At 35.2% G+C, this 19,553-nt stretch overlaps 1 protein-coding gene across 1 annotated transcript; it reads left to right on the top strand.

Annotated features, from left to right (window-relative positions):
- Positions 1-2,142: 2,142 nt before the first annotated feature.
- Positions 2,143-19,270, top strand: LOC137627467 (myosin regulatory light chain 2-like). The gene is made up of 5 exons (XM_068358555.1): positions 2,143-2,293; positions 14,995-15,273; positions 16,132-16,325; positions 16,866-17,041; positions 18,615-19,270. Exons 1-4 carry the CDS (start codon positions 2,291-2,293, stop codon positions 17,029-17,031), a joined length of 642 nt encoding a protein of 213 aa, XP_068214656.1. The 5' UTR covers positions 2,143-2,290; the 3' UTR covers positions 17,032-17,041; positions 18,615-19,270.
- The last annotated feature ends 283 nt before the right edge of the window (positions 19,271-19,553 follow it).

Below are 19,553 nucleotides of genomic sequence, written 5' to 3'. Positions count from 1 at the left end.
TTATCTTGTCGATTCGGGCCTCAGTACCTCCATTGCCAGCCGTTAGTGTCAGCAAGCATGACTTTACTGCTGGTGACGCCCCTTTGAATTCTAGGTAGGAATTACTGCCTGGATTATGCTGACGAGCCTTAGGTTCTACAATAGCTCTTTCCTACGAGGTAATTGATCAGATAAGGATACGGGAGGTATTTCAAGGGCTGCTGAAAGAGTTGGCTAAAGGAGGGTTACACAGGATCTCTGTCAAAAATGATGCACTGTATTATATTGCATTTGTACCTGCAGTATGTGAAATTAACAGATCACATATTTTGTTACAAGAAAAATACAACCTAAGTTACTCATTTTTATGCATCTTTGCTCTTGCGACGAACTACAACTTATGTAATGAATATTTATGAATTTCAAGTATTTATACTTTCGCCGTTTTCCCACAAGTTCAGAATATAATATCGACAACGAGTAAGAATAATACTCAAAATTAAAAGAAGAAATAAGATAGCACAGATATTGCAAGCAGCTACTTGAACTAGTTGATAGAAGAGAAGGCTAATGAAAATTGAAAATATGCAACGAGTTTGTGTGCAAGAAATTATGAGAGAAATTCAACATCTCTCGGAATTAAGAGCCAATTTGGCAACATCAAAACACCTTCATTTATGTGAAGGAAGAAAGTCTCAAAATATAAACAGTGAAATATTACTTCCTATATCAACTCAGAACTTCTTTGTCTCTGGATGTTCTTTCTCCTTGATATACTTTCGAAAAAAAAATATTGTCTTAAGGCTTGACTTAGAGGAAATCTTAATTTATGCCAATTGAATGAAAAGGCTTGTGTGTTTAACTTGAAGGAAGGCCAAAAAATTAAAGAAAATAAAGATGAAAGAAAAACTGGACCAATTCAGAGATAAAAGACAGCATACACCTGCAAGGGTAAAAACATGTTCCTAAAGTTACCTTATGTTTAACGACAGGAAAGATCTGAGAATAAAAAAAACTTTATCATCAAATTTAGCTCCTTTGGTAGGCAAATTACTTTCAACTGCTTTTGTATTCAAGCCGTTTTAGAGATTTTTTAATCAACCAATCTCCATATATATACGGTACAGTTGAAGGAACTTATTATTACCAATTCTTCTCGACAGGATCTTCAGAATTGCTTTAGTATTTAGGATAAATACAGGTATAATTATCGTAATTTTTTTTCTTATAACTTTAGTCTTATTTTCTTGAATTTATACAAGTACAATTTTAATGGCAAGCTAACTCCCAAACTGCAATCTAAACGAACAAATAAAACAGATCTTTATATTTCTTCTATTTGTTTACACAAGAAATATCCCCACCCAACTTCCATCTAATCTTTGGGTGAAGAGCAGTATGATTTACATTGGAGAGAAGCCATCAGCTTTTAATGACTGTATAAACCAGCGATTTTTTCAGCCCCGTAGCTGTGACAAGAGCATTTTTCGGGTAGCCTCAACGTCAGGGGGGTTATTTATTTCTCAGTCCTAATTCACATCCGACCGGTTTCGGGTATATAGGTCATACGTCCCACTTAAAACTTCAGACCTCCTGGGTCTCTTCCTCAACAGACCGACCTCTATTAGACAGGGGGTCGATGCCAGATCTAGCTACCTTTAACCTTCGGGCAGTGACGTCTTGTCAGGGTTTTTCTATCTATTGTTTAAATTTGAAAAACTTAATACCAAACCCCAGGATTAGAAAGTAAATTCATAACTAGTGACTTTGATACATGTTCAGATTTGTAGGAGCATTAGGCATTCAATCTATTATGCATTTTCTTTCATTGTAGAATTAGAATTGAACATGACCGCCATTTCCTGTATGTTGTCTTGACTGCAGGTGATGGTCTGCCTAAAAGACGAAGACACTTGAGGAACAGAGGAGAAGAGGGTTGCAAAGGTGATGCGAATGAGGCTTAGAGGGGAGTAAATAGAGGGGAAATTTTATGAGATGAACTTTAGTCGGGGGTAGAGGGGAGGAAACGTAAGAAGGTAGGGAGGAAGTGGTTGGGTAGTTGAGTGGAGGGGAAATACCCTGGGTAATAGTAAGGGGGGCAGAGCCCAAGGTGGCGAGAGGAAATGGCTGGGTGGTTGGGTGGAGGAAACCTGTTTGGAAGCTTGAGATAAACGGAGAGAGGGGGTGAGGAGAGGTGAGGAAAGGGAGATGGGGATGTCGAGTGGGAGGGGCGTAAGAAAATGCTGGGTATAAGACCAGAGTCAGCCACACCCTATTCCCTGGAGTAACTTCGGAGAGGAGAAAGGCAGCCATGGTGAGTACTGAGCTCTCGAGTCCGACTTTAAAATTTAGGACTCTCTCGTGGTTTACCTTCAAAATTTCGGGAAAGTGCTTCGTGTTTGGTAGATTTGTAAATGGTGAGTGTGACGTCGATGCCTCAGAGATGGAAACTGATTCCATCTGCAAAAACAGTGATTGTTAAATTCGCCTACATTTCGTTCCAAAAGGAATTGTGTTTTTATAATTAAGTGAATTCGCCCAATTGAATTTGTCTTTTAAGTTTTAGCCTCAAGTATGGAGAGAATATAGATTCGTCGTGTATTAATGGGCTAGTTCGTTGCAAACATGATGTATTACTGAAATCGAATATGTAAAAGTTTATGCATAAGACGGAATTCCATTCTTACCTCTTGACTGCACGGTTTGTTTTCTTGGTACCAAACTTTGTGGTTTATAGAAGCGGGTTTATGGGATGCCTGGTCTCATTTATACAGAACGCACTTGTTACTTATTATGTAAATGCCATGACATTTTTTTGAGCAGAAGACCCGTTGTCTTATGATTATCATATTCCGGAGATTGTACATGATACCTGTATTCGAAATTCTGCTACAGCTTACCTCGGATATTTTGGGTAACTATCCGAGAGTGTTTTCTTTTTTAAATACCAAAGACCGTTTCAATTATTTCAACGAAATAAAACATGAAAGACTTCTTATATATCTGAAAACTGTTGCCCTTATATAACATAAATTCCAAGTACAGTAGGCTATAATGAAAGTATATTCTTAACACTTGAATAATAGTGTCGATTTAAAACAAACTAATTAATGATCTACTGAAATATTAAGGTTCATGATTACTGTAAAATCAAACGTTGTTTCAGATATTTTTCGCACTTCGGGATAGTTTCACAAAGAGTGTCCCTGCGGGAGAGTATAAAAGGATTAAGGATTTTTTTTACTTATTCGTTAATAAATGATAGGCTTAGTATACCGGAAAGTAAGCTTGAGTTTTTTAATCAAGAAATTAGATAGATTCTCCCGTTACCTTATAAAATCCTTTAAGAAAGGTAAATTAAATGAACTGAAATATCTTATTAAAGCAAATTTTTTGGGCAAGGTTAACAGTACCTATATACCCGTACAGATATAATCTTACGCATGGTATTGTATCTATACTGGGCACATACACTCACGTTATCAGTAAATCCTTGTAAGGAGGGATAAACACAGCCAATGCAGCATTTTTACGGGATGCCTGGTCTCATTGTTTTTACCTTTACTATTTATATCTCTGTTCCCTCTTCTTGTCTTCCATCTTGTTGTCCAACATCTTTAACTGTCGCTAATAATACAACTGGCGAGGTTTTCTTAAGTTGCACATGGGTGCTGAATGGCCTCCCAGGCCCCAGTGCCATGCTCAACTCCCCAACGTTATTAATCCTGTTAACCGTAAGCAATTGTACATACACTAGATGTATAAAAAACAAATTAGAATGGTACACTTCTTTGACTAGTATCAGAGTAATTAAGAAATGTGTAGAAAATTGCAATCATAGAAACCATTCATTTCATGTATTTATTTATTACTTAAGGTGTGTAACGTTTTTTATATGTGCGATAGTAATTGTTGTTGAGACTAAGTGTGCACAACACATGTACCTTTACATTGCTGTGTACGTCATAAACTAGTATAGGTACATACTAATATAAGAAAGTTAAAAAATTCTATTTGATATTTTAATTATATGGGAAGGTGTTCGAAATATTATAAAGACAATTCAATTCTGTGCACATAAGTCAGATGTAATGACGAAAACGTAATACCCCCCCCCCCCCACCCTTTTTTTTTTCTTTTTGCAAATAAGAAGTATTAATGGGATTTAAATTCCTGTAGAAATATATATGTTTCCTAACGTAATTATGCAGTTCTTACTCTTACTTTCAGCCTTCTTACCTTTGTTATCCCACATTTGCTGCTTCCCCCTTTATTCACGGTTGTAATATTGCTCCCCAGAACACTGAGATTTTATATAAAGTGCAGCATTTTATTTATCAAACCCTGGGACTGAATGTTACTTGACAATAAAAGCTATTTATTATCTATGGCAGATATCAAAATGCTTGGCATTTATTCCGGTAATATTTATTTTTTACATAATTCAATCTTCTTAACAGTTGACTGGCAAAGTACTAGTTTACTGTTCATGAACTTCATTGATTTAATGTACTAGGATAGACAGGAACTGATTCTTCCGTAAACATGTTCTTTTCATATCCAGCACAAACAATATTAAGTAAAGTCATTTAAAGTATAATTGACTTATCTTTTCATCATTGGCTGTTACTGTGAATATCCTCATAATTTCTTGTAGCGACTGATTTTTAGACAGTCAACCTTTCGGTTCTTTGACAATTTTTTTTTTTAAAGATGCGGACACATGTCAATTTCCATGGTGTCTGCGACCCGCCATAGTAGACTTTCCAACAGTCCAAGCGGTAAACTGTAGACACTACTTACCGGTCTTTATAGTGTAACTGCGCTCGTTGTGTAGCCTTTAACTATTCTTCTGTTCCCACTCCTTTCATCCATTTTGATATTCAACCTTTTACTTTTTACTTCAAAACGCACCTGGAGTCCTCCCACCCCTCCGTTCCACATTGGTGCTGAATGGTCCCTTGACCTCAGGGTTAATTAAGGAATGTCCAAAAACGACTAACCAGCTGGTATTTAATTACCTGGTAGGGTCAGCAGAGACCCGATGAATTATCTTTTAGGAGGAAACGAGTTCGATTCCCCTCTGGAGGAAAATATCTCTTTTATTTCACCTGAATTCACTTAGCGCTCTTGGAAACCATACGTCATTATTTTCACACTTGACTAGGAAAATTAACCCTACATACCATACAATTCTGTGGTTTGGAACTTTCGTTCTCTGTGATTCTTGAATCATTTAATCTACCTTCATTCAAAACGCTTACAGAGAACAGTCTTGATTTGGGCAGCCAACCTCCTCTTAATCTCTCCCCATTAAAATAAATAACTAATCCGCTTTCGATAAGAATTCCGAGGATGCAATAGATATCATTCCATTTTTTATACAAGGATGTCACTCAAAACTTCAGTTCTCATTTCTCAACTCATCACTATGACATTTCAGGGAGAAGAACCATTAAAATTATAGCAGCAAGTATTCTAAACCCCTTGAACGAAAAAGAATATTACGATCTGATTGATCGTTCATTCGTAGGAAATATAGATGAGAGAAACTTTTTGAGTTGTTCAACTGTTGAACAAAAGAAAGTGACGTTATCTCCAGAACCTTAAAAGAAAAGAACCAAATTGAAATTTGAAATTGTCATTTGAATGGATACTGTTTTATCATTTGAAAAGTTCTCTCTCTCTCTCTCTCTCTCTCTCTCTCTCTCTCTCTCTCTCTCTCTCTCTCTCTGTGTGCGAGCATGCGTGCGAGCAAAGCGGAAGTATAAACTCCGACCTCCTCCAGACCATTAGCATCGATAATATCGAATGACGCAGTCATCTACCACTGACTGACAGTGACAGAGAGGGACTTTTGGAGATGAAATCTTTCGTTTGAGTTCGAGATAGGAAACAGCTGTAAAGTTAATGTGGGCTAAATTTGGGAATTGATAAACGGGACACGTCGCCGGGTGAGAGAAATATTTGTCTTGAAAATTATCAACGATTTTATATACACAACACTTAGCATATTAGAATATATGTAGACGTTACGTTAAAATTGAAACCTTGATCTATCATTTTCATTAAAATCATTATGTTTAGCCCTTAATTACTGTTCTGAAATAATTATAGTACGGATTGGAAAACCTTCAATCCTCGTTGTTTAGAATAGCTTAAGAATTACCTCCAGGTAAAAAGTTCATAGATTCTAGTCTGTTGGGATGTTTAGGGTAGGAAGAAAAATCAGCAGATTTTAGCTACAAAATTACTATGTATCCGAAAACTGGGTCCATCTTATCCTAGCTTTTGTAATAATCGTAATAGTAGCATGTAAAATGATGATCGTTATTCTAATTAATTAATTATCATTAACCTTAACAGACTAAAGCAATCAAGAAGCCAAGAAATACTTATGGTTCTTCTTGTTTTCTAACTAAATTATATTTGGCAACTCCTTTCTAACTAATTATATAAATAATTTTCATGAAACTCCATCTGCTAGAATGACGTTCTTTCATGAATCTTGGGTGTATATATAAACACAGAAGGTAAAAGCGCAAAGACAACCGAGAAATAAGACCCACCTAATTTGATACTTCCGGTTGGGATATATGGCATCGAGTTGCGTTAGATTCTCATCAACCTTTCAAAGTTCAGTTCACTTCGGGTAGCTGGCAAAAGGCTATGAAAGACACCTTCGGAACTTCGGTTGCTAGATTTTCTTATCAAAGTTCTTGCATCCAGCTATTATTTTCCTCACTTCTTTCCCATATTGGGCGCTTGAATGATGCATTTTCTTCTAATATTTAATCTGTAAAATTAGAGTTTGAACGCAAGAGAGAAAAGAAAATACCTTTATCGCTTTGTTTTCGTTGTCTCTAGTCCTGCAGTGGCACTGCTTTCGTTTTTTAACAAACTTCCACCATCTGTTTATTTTAGGAAGTTACTTGAATATTTTTAGATTATCTTTTACTATTGGTTTCCGTGTATTTTCAGCTTATTCTCACAATGGGAATTTGCATGCTCTAGTCGCAAAGAACTATCAACACGGAAAACCTCTGTTGAGGTTATATAAAGAAGGATAAGGGGTTGTTCCTTTTTTCTTAGGATTCTCTCGTAGTTTTAGGCATTTCTTTTTTAAATGTTACAAATAAACGTTAAATATTCAAGGCTGACTGTTATCTAAACTTTGTGTATTGATACTGTACACACTAGAAACTTACGATTGAAACTCAGCACCGTTTTCACAGTCTTGTTATGATTCTTGGAGTTTTCGTTTTTTTTTTTTTTTTCTGCTTACTATGACTTTACTAATAATGTCAGTCTGTACATGTAGTTGCCTTGTTCCTTTAAACAATGGTATTTCCAACAATTATCAAAAAGGATCCTTGAGAGGATGTTTGATAGAGTAGGGCTATTCTTTTTTTGACTGAGTAAAAGCAGATCAGTAATTTAAAGGTAAGTAAATTAAAAGGAAATAGAAATTTAACGGTTTGCGCTTTTTTTGTAAACCACTGGATGATGATAACCACTGTCCTCAGTCTCGAAGGATTTGACAAAAATTATTATTTTTTACCGGTTATCTCTCTTTATAAATAAACTTAATATGGCGGCCCTCCTGAAATTAATGATGTAACACCTGTTCTATTTCCCAAGACACATTCTTTGCCCTCGATTCACGAAAAGAAAAACACCGCCAAAGGTGAGAAAAAGATTGCCGTCAAGATACCTTTTGGCGCGTGTAAATATTTGTGGATTCCTGTATGACTCCACCGTATATTTTCGTTATTCCTTTTTATACTTTTTTGTCGAAGATTTTATTTTCAGACGACATAAATACGTCACCTCTCATTCGGTGTTTCATTGTTAGAAAAATCCGTGTGATTAAAAGAGAGGGAGAGAGATGAGCAAAAGGCGGTCAGGGCTACGACCCAAATAAAGGATGGAAAGTGTGTGTGTGTGTGCGTGAGTGCGTGCGTGAGTGGGCGGGAGGGCGGTGGTAGGTTCGGCATAGGCGCCTCGAGCCGTCATGCTCTGGTCTAAGTATAGCCTACCCGGAACATGTTAAAAAGGGGGAAAACCTGGTCCCCTGATACCCTGATGAGGAGAAACATATGGCAGTGGGGAAGCTTACCATCGATAAACAAAGGGTCGCTGGCCGCTGTGTTATCGGTAATGATGTATTTTTAACCATGATATTCGCCTTTTAAGTAATGACTAGTTGTATTAAGGGTTACCATCGATGGTAAGAAAAAAAAAATAGTAAACCAAGTAGAGTTCTAAATAGTTTTAATTAAAAGGAAATGAACAATCGTTGGCCATATAAGTCCTGTTATGGCCTTTTGAACAATTTGGTCTTCAAGTTTGAATGTCTATGGAAGGCCCAAAATATTTAGGGAATGTTAAAAGGAGTCAAAGTGGAGTATTTGAATTTGGCACTAAAAAAAAAGTGCGGATTAATTAGTCATTACCCTTGAGCTCATAAGGCTAGGGCCATATATTAGAAATATGAAAGTAAAAATGTTGTGGGGTAAAACATCTTTTGCACCGAAATGAGTAGGCTTGTCATGCAAGCATTTAAAATGATAAATATTGCAAACTAATTGAAATTGAGGGATATTGTAATAATTAGGAAGAAGAATGGAGTAGTTATAATCAGTGATAACATGTGGAAAATACTAATGTAGAGTTAACGTCAAACCACCTTCTGTGCATATAAAGCCATAGGCAAAGCTTAGTATAAAGACTCCTGTGCGTTTGTAAAGGTTCCGTCGGAATGTTGTATTATGTTGAACTATAAAGCTGAATAGGGAAAGAAAGGGATTGGTGTATCAACCTCGTCAGTGTTTGAATGTTTTTCGTAATTCATCATTAAGGAGAATTTGGAATGTAAGTTTTCGAATGCACAGAATATTTGATTCGATGTAAATGTGAGTATTTGTATACACGTATCGATTTATATATACGTAAATATACAGTATAGAGATACGAAAAACTATACATTCTCTAAATTGTAATGAAGGAAAGGCTGGATGCATTGTTTGCTCAGCCGTTTCACCTTCCAACTAGTTTCGGGGAAAACACGATTATAAACAAACCTGCAAATTTTCATTCAATCTCTCCTTGCTTTCCCTTTTCTAATGTGGGCTAAAGCTTAATATAGTGTGAAAACGGATACTTTCACTATCTCACACACACACACATATATATGTATATATATATGTATATATATATATATATATATATATATATATATATATATATATATATATATATATATATATATATATATATATATATATATATATGTGTGTGTGCACGCGAGCTCGAAACATTTGTACTCGGAAGTAAAATGTCCCTAAGTTTGTTTTACCAGCTTTTAATTCGTCGGTGCGCGCCTGCACTCAAAACGTTCACACACGGGAGTAAATGGTCCCCCAATCTGTGTTTTTCATCATTAATAAATTTCGAAGTAATATTTGTTTAATGAGGCTGCAGCCCACTTACTTACATCCCCTTTGTAGCTACTTTGAAAATTTGTTAGGTCAGAGGAGGGGAAAGGCATTGTCCAACATAATAAAGGCTAGTTCAAAGGGCAAATAAAATTGATGGGCAATAATCATTACTGAATGAGACGGAAAAGGTTAGGTAATGAAATGGAACCAGAAATGAAGGATAGAGTTAAAAGCAATTTTCCTTTTCTTGAGTTTTTACTTTTGCCTCTTTGTCGGCATTATGAAAACGAAAGGCGTGTGAACGACATCAGATGTATTAACTGGTGTGCAGACCTTTTTTATTGTAATTATATTTCGATCATAGATGCTTAAACGAGTAAATGAAAAGCATTTTGGAGAAGTGCAAGGAAGTGTAAGCCCATTAGATGGGATTTTTCGACACGAGAGCAGTTTAAGTCTTGTTAATGGATTTCCTCAAGAAGTACACTGGGAACATCTTCAGAGACTGGACTGAGTTGTAGATAGGTTACACCTACTGAATAAACTCGAAAGTTTAAAAGTCTTGATTGTCGTCAGCGACTTAGTCACGAAGTCTTTTTAGTTTCATGTTAATTTTGAGATTGAGATTAGTTGACTTGGAATTTTTATGCAGCTGCAGTCAAGGGAATCATGGAGCAATTGAGCTTTTTCATTTGAATGAGTCAACATGTATTTTATGGCAGGATTGCATCATCTGACATCACAACTTATTAAGAATACAGTTTTCCCCTATATATATATATATATATATATATATATATATATATATATATATATATATATATATATATATATATATATATATATTATCAGTTAGTGTTAGAATCAGATACCTGGCCATAAAAAGTGTTCCATACATGGTTATTGCCTCAAGCATGCATCCAACATCATTTCCGTGTGTCACAATCTCAAGATGGAAAATTGCTGCTGAGCATTGTTACTGTATCCGTACTTGTTCCCCACTTTATCTTCCAGCTCTATTGCAATTCTTCATTTGCTGGAGCTCTACGCCCACTGAGGTTCATAACTGTTCTTACAAAGTATCTTTTGTCATCCAAGTTATTTATTACTCACTTTCGTCACAATAATTTACACATTTGAAAAATATGGTTTTTCTTCTTTAATCAAAGTTTATTTAGAAAAAAAATAATTAAGTTCTTGCAATTTATTGTGTTTGTGGGTTTAGGGACAAATAATTCCTTTACTCTTAACAGGAATGCTTAACGATTGAGTTCCTTTTGGAGAGTAGTTTTGAATCTTTAAAAGTTTTCACTGCTTGAATCGCCAGTCTGTTGGGGTGAACCATTAAGAGTAAAACCTCATCCTCTCAAGAACATTTAAACATTAATGTTCTTCAGAGAATCGAACCTTTTCCTATCCTTGGTTGTGATGCCTCTGATCATTTGATGTCCATTCGTTCTGCCTAGGATTTTTGCTCCTTTTAAGGCTTCGTAAAAATTTTTACATTTTTACAGTTGATGTCAGTACTGAATTAAAAGCGGTTGAGCTAATTTTCTCAATAACGAACAAGGAAAAGGGATGATGCTCGTTTCTTTTATCTTCTAGCCCGCAATTTTTTTCTTCTTTTTATTGGTGCCTCAAAATTTATAACCTTACGGAAAAAAAATTTATTGTTGAAGTCTTTTAAGGCTGTAAATTTTTGAAATATGATGATGAGGGACAATTTTCTGCACCATTTTAGAAATAAAATTCGGTTGTAATATATTCAATATTAAGACCAAGTATTTCTTTTTTTATTTGGTAAATTTTCGACAGAATCTTTAGATAGTGTCTGGTTAATGATTTTTTGATATTCCATCTCAGCAGTTTCTCCTAAATCTGAATCCTAACTTCTATACTAAAACTCACTAGTCTCATCAAAATTGGTTTCCCAGTTACCTTGTTTGCTTTAAAGTTATTCCCATTTGATCTACATTCCATTCATTTGTATATTTATCAAAAGTTTGTACCTAATTGACCAAAACAACTTGATGGGAGAGGATGTTTGTTATAGTAAGTTTACTTGGCAAAAGGTTTGTTGTCCATTTTATATCAACTTTAATTTTTGTTACAGTGCTCCTAATTTTTAAGCATTTGTCTTGAACTGTTGATGCATAATTCCTGTTTTTTTTTTAATAAAAGGGAGAAAAAAGGAAAAAAGAGGACGTTATAAAACTAGATAGCTCAACCTTGTTTTGGTGAGATTTAAACATTATTTTCGTATTATTATTTAGCCGTCATGCAAATATTTCAAAGGGTCTTCAAGAAAGGAAATTCGGATTATTAAGGGACATGAACCACTTCATACGTTCACTTGTGGATATCAGTACATTCTCAGGGTTTCTAGTATTACTAAATGGTCTTTGCAGCGTCCCTTTGGTCCCTAGCTGTATCTTTCCATCTTCTTTTTGCTACCTAACGTCTAGATTTTCCCTCAGTCACACCTCATCAATGAACTGTCTCCTTGGCACCAGCACCGGCTCATATGGCTCAAATATTTTAATCTAATCCCAGGCTGCTCGATCCGGTAACTTTCTTAGCCCTGGACTCAAAAATAGAATTCTCTTCCTACTCCTTATTTCCTTGGCTCATATTATCTTCCTCTTTTCAGAGGCGGGCATTTTCTTTTCTTCCGGATTAATTATCATTTTAATTGTGTATCTTTCCGTTTATCTTTAATATTGTGTTGATAGTAAGCAAGTATTATAATTCGCCGATAAGGCATACCTTCACACTAAGTTAAAAATTAATAAGAGTTATAATTAGATCTTTGTGTTTCCTGTAACTCGCACCCAGTACTGCATTCCATAAGCTAAAATGTGTGCATCTTCGAGAATTATTCACACCGCACCCTTACTCCTCGGATGGACCATGTGTGATGTATCTTGCTACCTATTTGTCATTCCTTTACCCGTACTTTGCCAATATGATATGTTAATTTTGTTCCCGTTTTAGTAAACAATTTAGATAAACCCGTATTTTCACTGTTTTTTAATACACTTGGGAACAATAACTAACAATTGCCAGAATTTATTTTATCTATTGTAGTGAATTCAGATTTTTTCCATGAAAATCATTTAATCTATATATTCCAACCTATCATTGCAACCTGTGCCACTCAATCGGCTTCTGAAACTTTCTTGCAACTCCCATGATGCATTTTCATTTTATTCAACCAGTGATGGCAGTGCTTGCTCCTGCCTTCCGTCACTGCCATTGCCTTACTCTTTCTTGCGATCCTGGAATTCTTTGCCATTAATTTTGACTTACAATTTTCACCGGAATCCGGAAAGCGTACTTTGCTGAGAATTAAGGGTACATAAGTAGATGGAATAACGTCCGAATTTAAAGAAAATCTATTTTGCTTTATTAGTGTGTTTAAACTTCTGAGCATTCGTTAGGTCTAAGTTAATGTCCAGAAGTGTTAAGGAAAATATTCGACGTTGATACAGTAGGGTTATCAGAAGGAAAGCTTACTGGAACGTGAGATGTGATCTTATTGTTAGACGAGACTCCAAGAGCAATGACAAAATGTCGTTAGATAAGTTTTTTTTAACATATTTTTATACATAAAAACAATATAAGCTGACCAGGCATATTGACTAAGAACACCTTTGTTTTATCCTGTTGAATAAATCCAGAGTGCAAAGATGTTTTAGACTTTTTACGTCATAGCATATTGTTCAAAAGTTTTCTGTGGATTACTGGTAAATGATCTCAGATTCGTAATTCTATGCTTGTAATTCCCATTCATTGCTACCAAGTAGTCTAGACATTCACTGTCATTATAAATGTGTTATAATGGCTATAAAACCATGAATGTCCTCATTCGATGTGCCAATCTCTCTCTCTCTCTCTCTCTCTCTCTCTCTCTCTCTCTCTCTCTCTCTCTCTCTCTCTCTCTCACCTGACGCAATTCCCTACTTCTTCCTCTTTTGTAGCTGCTTATATATCTTGGCAGCGAGCATCTTGAAAGGCCTCGTTGCAGTCAATAATAAAATTTAGCAAAAATAAGCAAAATGTCTGGCTCAAGTAGGCGTTGCGCCAAGTCTAAACCTGGATAAGTGCGGTAATTAATTTTGATATTTTTAATGCATATGCAATGTATATGATGTATATATAAAACCATAGGATAAAAATAGTTTTTATGTTTTCTTTATGGAATGTGACAGCACTTCAAGTATGAATAATTTATATACTGTTTAAGAAAAATTATTGATCAACAGCCCAATCTTTAAGACCACTTTGTCAACAGCTTTGCCAAGCCGCTTTGACTTGAAGATTTACAGACAAAATACTTCTTATACAGAGTATTTTTCTGTGATTACGTAAGCATGTTAGTGGTGTGATCCAAAACTGCATCCTGTCTTTTTGTGAAAATACAACATGAATTTGTGATTGCAGACGCCATACTCTTGTGAAAGAAGCGAACTTGATGAAAAGCAAATGTTCACTTTTATGATTGACTTTTAAAAACGTAACTGGTAAAGGTTTTCCAAAAGTTACATCCCACTACGCCATTTTCTTTCCTGATTCCTCACTCTTTTGATTCTCTCCTATAATCTGTATGCATGTCGGGTTTGCGTACGCGTAATGTAGTACTCAAATGGTATATTCTAGAAAATCGAGCTTATAATTTTCATATGGTAAATAAAACTCAAAACAAAATACAAGTTTGAATTATAAAAAGTATAATTTTTCAGTGTATATTATAAGTTATTCACCATTTCTGTTGTATATAAAAGTTAGCTGTGGTAAAGGATGATTACTTATCATTGATTTGATATTAAAGTATGTGCTGGACATATTAGAAATAAGATAAGAACATATAATAGAAACTGAAGTATAAAAGATTTCAACACGTTTTGAATACATTTATTGTTTGAAAAGGGAAAGTCTTAACCGAATGTAAATTTTCCATCGATTTGATCAATTCATCGTTGGTAGTTCGGATTTAGTCATCTCTCTCTCTCTCTCTCTCTCTCTCTCTCTCTCTCTCTCTCTCTCTCTCTCTCTCTCTCTCTCTCTCTCTCTCTCTCTCATATATATATATATATATATATATATATATATATATATGCACACACTGTCTCTCTCTTTCTCTTTATAATTCCTAGTCACTTTAACTATCTTAGTAATGGTGATAGATTATATTTTAAGTAAGCAATGCATCGTATGTATCCTACCGTTTATGATTTTACCGAATTCTCGAAGAAATTGATGCATTTATAAATAGAAAATATAGTTTTGTTACAGACTTTTACATTTAAAGTTTTTTTTTTTTTTTTTTTTTTTTTTTAGAACAAAAAGTACTCGTTCAGCGCGGTGATTTTCTGATGCTTCTACAGTAGACTAAAGAAATCCTTAGGTCATTCTTGGAATAGATCAGATGTTGATAACTTTCATAATTTATATTGTCCTTTTCAATTAATATCATAATAATGAAATTCATAAGGAAATTCCGTCTTTTAGTTTAAAATGAAGAAGGTCCGTGAACTGATGTGATGAAAAGTTATTCATTTGTGGTTATGTACAGGTTGAAGAGAAGAAAGTCAAGAAGAAGAAGAAGAAGGAGGAGGAGCCAGAGGCTGCCGCTCCAGCCCCACCCCCTCCAGAGCCAGAACCCGAGGCCCCAGCTCCCACCCCGGTCTCCTCCAAACCCTCTTCCAGAAAGTCCTCCTCCAGAAAGGCCAAGAAGACCGGGTCCAATGTCTTCGACATGTTCACCCAGAGGCAGGTGGCCGAGTTCAAAGAAGGTTTCCAGATGATGGACAGGGACAAGGACGGTGTCATTGGCAAGAGTGATTTACGAGCGGTAAGTTATGAAGATGTTGTCTGTGCACTCACTCGTGCAAGTTTTTGAAATACTCCATTTACATTAGAGCACTGTACATTACGAAGCACGTATATCTTGAGACTCTTCATTGTATCTTAGAGGAGGTGTATCAATGTTGTGAATAACCAGAGACTCATCTTCGATGCCTGGAAAGTTGCATGTATGTTTCATAAAACGTTCACCATTTTCTATGATGGATGTAAAATTATTGGTAAAACTTGACCAAATTCAAATTTTTATATAAGGGTTTTGGAGCCTTAGTGAGACACACTGCAGTGGTAACTAAACGACTAAAATCTGATGCAATCAGAGTAACGTCAGTAAAAAATACAGAGCTCTGGTGTTTTCTTCTTAAGAGCATCAGTTACTCATTTGTACCTAGAAAATAGTTTACTGCTACCTCCCACTGATTTTGACTATAAACAATTCATTTTGGATTTTTCACAACTATTAACAATCTTAGCAATTTGTAATTTTATACTAGAAATTAGAAATATTATTCAACAAGATCCCTTTGCTGGTATATAAAAAAATAACTCTGTCTTGACATACGCGTTATAGAAATTGTCTCCTGCTTAATGAAAAAGTAAATTTGAATAAGATATAAAGATAAAATGATGTTGTAATGCTGAGCAAAAGGTAAACAATAAAGGGACTTGTAAAGTATTTTTTTTTTATCAAGATAAATCCAATATGTTTATCTAAAAATGGAGATGGTGCATGCACATATTTATATGTTTCTGTCAGATCACATCATCTAAAAACCAAAATAAACTTATTTTATGTGTACAGAAGAATTATACATTAGTAACATTTATTTTACTTTACTTACATCAGGTGTTCGACGACGTAGGTAAGATCGCCTCCGACAGGGAATTACAGGACATGCTCGACGAAGCTCCCAATCCCATCAACTTCACAATGCTCCTGCAGATGTTCGCCGAGAGAAACTCAGGGCAAAATGACGACGACGACGTAGTAGCTGCTGCCTTCAACGCCTTCAGCTCCGACGGATGGATTGACGGCGAAGTGTAAGTTAAAAAAAAAAAATTGATAATTAGGATGATTTTTTCTTTTTAGATGAGTGGGATTTGGATTTAGGTCTAAAATCAACTTTGCAATATGTTGATTGATCCTTTGCTTTGCAATCTGGTGATTGGTCCTTTGCACGGAAAAACTTTTCAATGAATTTCATTAAAATAGGTTGATAAGTTTTCCTTTTGTAAATAGTTTTAAAGACAGAGACAAAAGCAATCGTGGTCAAACCAAAGATTTTTTTCCTAGTTTGATGGGAATATAAAACACTTTTAACCCTAGTCTTATAAACGTAACCAATAATTATTTTTAAATCATTTTAGAATTTAATTAAATTTGAGAAATTATCCTTGTTCCCTCTTGGTCGTTTTGAAGTTAATTTGATATTCCCGAACAATAAAACCTTTTAGAAAATCATAACTTACAATGCATAGAAAATAAGGCTTTTTTTTTTTTTTTTTTTTTTTTTTTTTTTAATAAGAACGGTAGCTGTAAACAGTGACTATCAAAACTAAGATCACATTTTCTATTTACAGCTTCCGCCACGCCTTGATGACCTGGGGTGACAAATACTCGGAACAGGAAGTCGACGATGCCTTTGACCAGTTCGAATTGGATGATCGAGGTTTCATTGACACAGCTGCAGCGATCGAACTGCTCACGGGAAAAGCTGACGCCGATGCAGAAGCTGAGGCTGCATAGATTTTTTAAGGTGAAAAAGATATTACAGTTGTTTTTGGTCATCTGAACTAGTTATTTAGAAGGTACTTGTAGCTTTTTGTATGTTTATTGTATATGCGAGGTTCATGTGTATGGCAGTTTAACATCCTCATAAATAGAATCACCGATGTAAAAGAGAGCATATTTGATGTAGGTGTAAAGTTGTGGGATGAGGAAATTGTTTTTTGTTATTTGAGAAATATATGGCCAATGTTTGTACTTCAATAGTAGATATTAAAGATGAACTCCAAATACTAGAGAATGTCGACGGTGAATGTGAACAAAACTATATTCTTGAGAGTAAATGATAACTAGCAAGATAGACCTTGAGACTTTATCTAGATGTAGAAGGGAACCGATTAGTTTGTGTAAATATTTTGAAATGAATACAGTAGATGAAGTTGGATAAAAGGAAATTAAATTCACTACAAAAGTGAAGCATGTGAAATAGCAAGTATATGAAAAGAAGTGCGAAGGTACTTGTATTCATTGTAGATAGAATGTATGTTGAGCTAACTGTCCTATATGGAAGTAAAGTGTTGAATTTAGAGGTGAAAGAAGAAAAGAGATTGTTACAGCGGAGGTATATTACAAAAAAAAAAAAAAAATTGTAGATACGTAAAGTGGGTAAAGTATTTTAGCATGGAGGAATGGAAGAATCAGAAAATTTCAAGATGCTTCGGGTATGTAGAGAATTGATTGATACACAGTAGGTGAATGAAACGGCTGTATTCTTTGAAAGTTTTAGGAAGAAGGGAACAACAAGGCGGGAAGTATTGGGTATGTAGAGTACAGGAGATGTTGTTAAAGAAAAACAATACTTAGAAAGCTCTAGAATTCGTGCAAGACAAAGGGGAATTATGCAGTGAGCTTAGTGGGTTTATACGCATTATTATGACTGATCTGTGTAGGTGTAAGAAATAACTAAGGTTGTGGAAGTCTATTGCACATGTGGTACATCCAATACACCCGACAACCACTGATGACATTGAAGATTCGGTCGATTGTCAATACAGCCACGTACTGTTTAATAAAACAGTTCAATCATATCTATGTGTGTGAGAGAGAGAGAGAGAGAGAGAGAGAGAGAGAGAGAGAGAGAGAGAGAGAGAGAGAGAGAGAGAGAGTATGTAATGTCTATGTATGTTTGTGATGAGCCTTGACGTTGTTATGTTCATCATTGCTTAAAAAAAAAAGCAGGGAAAAGCCCTCAATTTACCACAAACATGACTATTGAGTGAGCTATGTTTTATGCTTTGTTTTATTGTCCCTCTCTGACTTCTCAAATAATAGGCTTCCTTTTGTTTCGTCGTATAACCACTTTTATTTCTTCCACTGAAACTAAAGTTCATTCCTTATTCAAACAAAATTATTTTTCTTGTAAAGAAAAGCCTTTACAATATTATATTTCTAATCTTAGATACTACCCAATTTCAACCTGGAATTTGTAGGAAAAAAATAAAAACAAATCAACGCCTGATTTTCCTACCTATTTTTGTGATAATCAGGTTTCAGTATAATAGATTAGACCTTAATTACTTATATTTTCTTTTTCTTCCTTCCAGGTATCCTTTATATGTGTGTATTCGGTTTCTACTCAGCGCTCTTTGGTCCAAGAATCGCTCGGTAGAGGTCTAAGAAGATTTGCTACCTCTTTCTTTTTATTGGTTCTCGAAAATGCGGATCGTCCAATGGTATATCAGCATTGGTAACGAAGACTATAGCAACCTTATTTTCACTCTTTTCATGCCTGTTTATTTTTGTATTCTTCTCCCCCTTTCCTTTCGTGAAAGATATCATATGTTAAAATAAGTAACCTATTTCGGTATCTGTTCAAGAATAAACCAGCCCTTGCACTGGCAGCTTTGAAGTACAAGAAAATGAAACATGTGCCTGGTTACATATTAAGTACTTCCATGTATGACCACAAGTTGATGTCAATGGATACTCGTGAGCCTTTGGTTCTTACCAATTTATCTAAAACTGTCCTGTTTATTGTTTAGCAGAACTACAAAGCAATCTGTCGATGATGCCTTTCCTGTAATGTGCAACACGGCAAATTGATTTTGTTACGAGATAAAGGAAAGTTCAAAGACCACGGTGGCTCATAAAATGAAAATATTGGTAACGACGATGATCTAAGTCGGAGGAGGGTAGATAAACTAGAGATTTTATGTTCAGTCATCAATGTTTCTCCCATAAGAATAAACTTTCTAAATTGTGAGAACCATCCTTTCAGACCTCGAGATTACTATATAAGGATCTCTCTCTCTCTCTCTCTCTCTCTCTCTCTCTCTCTCTCTCTCTCTCTCTCTCTCTCTCTCTCTCTCTCTCTCTCTCTCATTTTTATACCTGTTAATTGGTCGTACTTCCGATTCAATAAATGAGAATCCAAATAGATTAAATACAGAATAAGTGTTAATAAAAGGCTGAAAAACATTTTCATCAGGAAACATTTTACCCGACTGCTGTACTTTTCAAATATAAACAATTTCTTGGTTTTA

Source organism: Palaemon carinicauda, chromosome 2, assembly GCF_036898095.1.
Source record: "Palaemon carinicauda isolate YSFRI2023 chromosome 2, ASM3689809v2, whole genome shotgun sequence".
In the NCBI taxonomy this organism is placed as follows: Eukaryota; Metazoa; Arthropoda; class Malacostraca; order Decapoda; family Palaemonidae; genus Palaemon; species Palaemon carinicauda.
The sequence above is the reverse complement of the archived record's forward strand: the minus strand, read 5'-3'. Positions and strand labels throughout refer to the sequence as shown.